The sequence below is a fragment of the Pteropus vampyrus genome, unplaced genomic scaffold (assembly GCF_000151845.1).
Source record: "Pteropus vampyrus isolate Shadow unplaced genomic scaffold, Pvam_2.0 Scaffold90, whole genome shotgun sequence".
Classification (NCBI taxonomy): domain Eukaryota; kingdom Metazoa; phylum Chordata; class Mammalia; order Chiroptera; family Pteropodidae; genus Pteropus; species Pteropus vampyrus.
Window position 1 is genome coordinate 503,297 of NW_011888871.1, and position 2,422 is coordinate 505,718.

A 2,422-nucleotide genomic window follows, 5' to 3' on the forward strand; every position below is an offset into this window, starting at 1 on the left:
GCTTGCCCTGTGTTCGTGGCCGCCCCAGAACGCGCACACACCCCGACTCTGGCCCTCCCGCGGCCTAGGCGAGCGTCGTGCTTTTTCCCCTCCCACCAGAGCCCAAGGTTGGCAGCTTCGAGCCCCTAAGTTAGGCCTTGTGGTTTACACCGTACTTCCTCCCAGCCCTGCCACCTCGGTCACCTCCAGCCCCACCCAGGCTGAGGCTTTGCACTCCTCCCTGCAGCGAGCTGATAGCCGCCTGGCCTGGGACGAATCCCTGGTTTCATCATGGACCCAGAGTGCTCCCAGCTCCTCCCGGCTCTCTGTGCTGTTCTGGTGGACCCCAGGCAGCCTGTGGCAGATGACACCTGCTTGGAGAAGCTGCTAGACTGGTTTAAAACGGTAACCGAAGCAGGTAAGGGTGAGGGTGCTGCTGTTGACTTCTCCAGAGAGTGCACAGGGCTTCCCTGGCCGGAGGAGGGATGTCCATCTGCTAGAGTCCCCCTGGGTAACTGGGAACACGTCAAGCTGAAGCCCAGGGAGTAATCAGGAGAGTGGGAGATGAAATTCCGTGGTCTTAGCTGATTCCAGCCAGGACCAGGGCTCCCTGTGGTCAGTCCATGCTAGCTGGCTGCGGGGGGGGGCGTAGACACACTAATTTTTTTGTTCTCAAGGCATTTTTTTGTTTGTTTCTTTGTTAAAAAATCAGTTTTGTTTTCTCTCTGCTTATGAAAGTAATACATACTCTTTAAATAAAGCTCGAACACAGAGGAGTAAAGAGGAAAGTTAAAGCACCATCAACATTTTTGGTTCCTTCCAGCCTTTTTTCTTAACACATCATAAAGCTGTGTTGTTTTCATGAAAACGAGGTTGCACCATGATACAATTTGGAGTCTTGCCTGTTCTCTTACCGTCATAGTGGGCGTTTTCCACATGGACATGGCGATTTTACTGACTTCATCATTCGCTGTATTTATGTGGTCACCCCACTCTCACTAGATGATGTTTCTAATGCTTCGTTATTGTAAATAAGGGCACAATGGCTTCCCTCGTGCATAAATCTTCTCATGTAAAAATGGTCTCTTGGCTGATGATTGCTTTAGGATGGTTATGCTATTTGTTACATCCTTAGTTTATGCTGTTCTTTTTTGAGTTGAATATCGAGGTCTTATTTTCTAACACATGTATCTAAGGCTACACATTTTTCTGAAAGCGTTTAGCTGCACTCTGCAAGTTTTACTATGCTTTTCATTGTGATTGTTTTTCTTTATTCAGAAATCACTTTAAAGGCTATCTTTTAGGTTCAAAAGGTAGGGGTTTTTTAGTCTTCATTATTGATTTCTAATTTGTCTCACGACTTAGAAAATGTATTTCACTTCTTTTACGTTTGTTGAGGTTTGATTGAGGCACTGCACAGGCAGTTTTTGCAAACGTTCTATGGGTTTTGCTCTATGATACAGTTTTTTGGTATCTGTAGACTCCTCAAATTGTGGCCTTGTTTGTAGTGAAATTTTAAAAAATTATTTTTGAACAGCTTTATCGAGTTACAATGTTCCTACTGTGCAGTTGACCCATCTAAAGTGTACAATTCAATGGCTTTTAGTAAATTTAAGGGATTGCACAGCCATCTCTACAATCTAATTTTGCAACATTGTATTTCCCAGAAAGAAACCTGGTACCCATTAGCAGCTCATCCTTCCGCTTTCCTGTCTTCTAGCTACATAGTTTCTGTACTTGTTCCTTAGTTCAAGTTTATGTTCAAACGTGTTACGCTTTTGACAATTTGTCTTAACGTTTCTGAAACGTATGGAAGAATCTTACACTAGAATTGTTGATTCGACAATTTCTCTTTGGAATTCTTTTCTTTTCCTGTATGGACTTTGAAGTTGGGTTAGGTATTCGCAGGCTTAGAACGTAAAAACTTTTGGGATTTGTCTCTTTGAACAATGACTTCCTTCCGGTAGCACTGATGATGCTTTTTGCTTTGAAGTCAGTTTTGTCTGATTTTACTCTTGCCATACCAGCTTTTTTAAAATTAGAATTTGCCTCCTGCCTCTTTTCACACATTCGTTCTGGGCCGACTGTGTCGTCACGCTCCGTCACTTGGTGTAAACAGGCCGCTGCTAGCCTTCGGCTCTTAGTTTCATCGGAGCAGCTCAGTTAACCTGTTTCATTTGTTGAGTTTACTGTTACATCTGAATCCATTTGCACCATGTTCTTTTGTATTTTTTAAAGTTTTCCGCGTCTTGCTCTTTTTTCCTCCTTTTTCCTTCTGCCCTCTGCTGATAAAGCTTTTGGGGTTTTTAAACTCTTTCTTCTGGCTTTGGAGTTATTCCGTTTACGTTCTTTCGTGGTTACCCTTACAGGCAAACCGGATGAATGGGTCCCAAAGTAAGTAGAGTGTCTGTCCTCTGCTCGACACAGCGTGAGGACATTAGAG

General features: G+C 43.9%; 1 protein-coding gene across 3 annotated transcripts in view; it reads left to right on the forward strand.

The window, feature by feature from the left end:
* The window catches only part of BRAT1 (BRCA1 associated ATM activator 1), a 12,530-nt gene continuing 10,108 nt past the window's right edge, over nucleotides 1-2,422 (forward strand). For 2 of the 3 annotated variants that reach the window (XM_023532787.1, XM_023532788.1), the window contains exon 1: nucleotides 7-397. In XM_023532787.1, the coding sequence (XP_023388555.1) occupies nucleotides 271-397 (127 nt within the window). In that variant the 5' untranslated portion in view covers nucleotides 7-270. Of the gene's footprint in view, nucleotides 398-2,422 lie in introns of all 3 variants that reach the window. The other variant, XM_011363821.2, reaches the window with a different exon arrangement.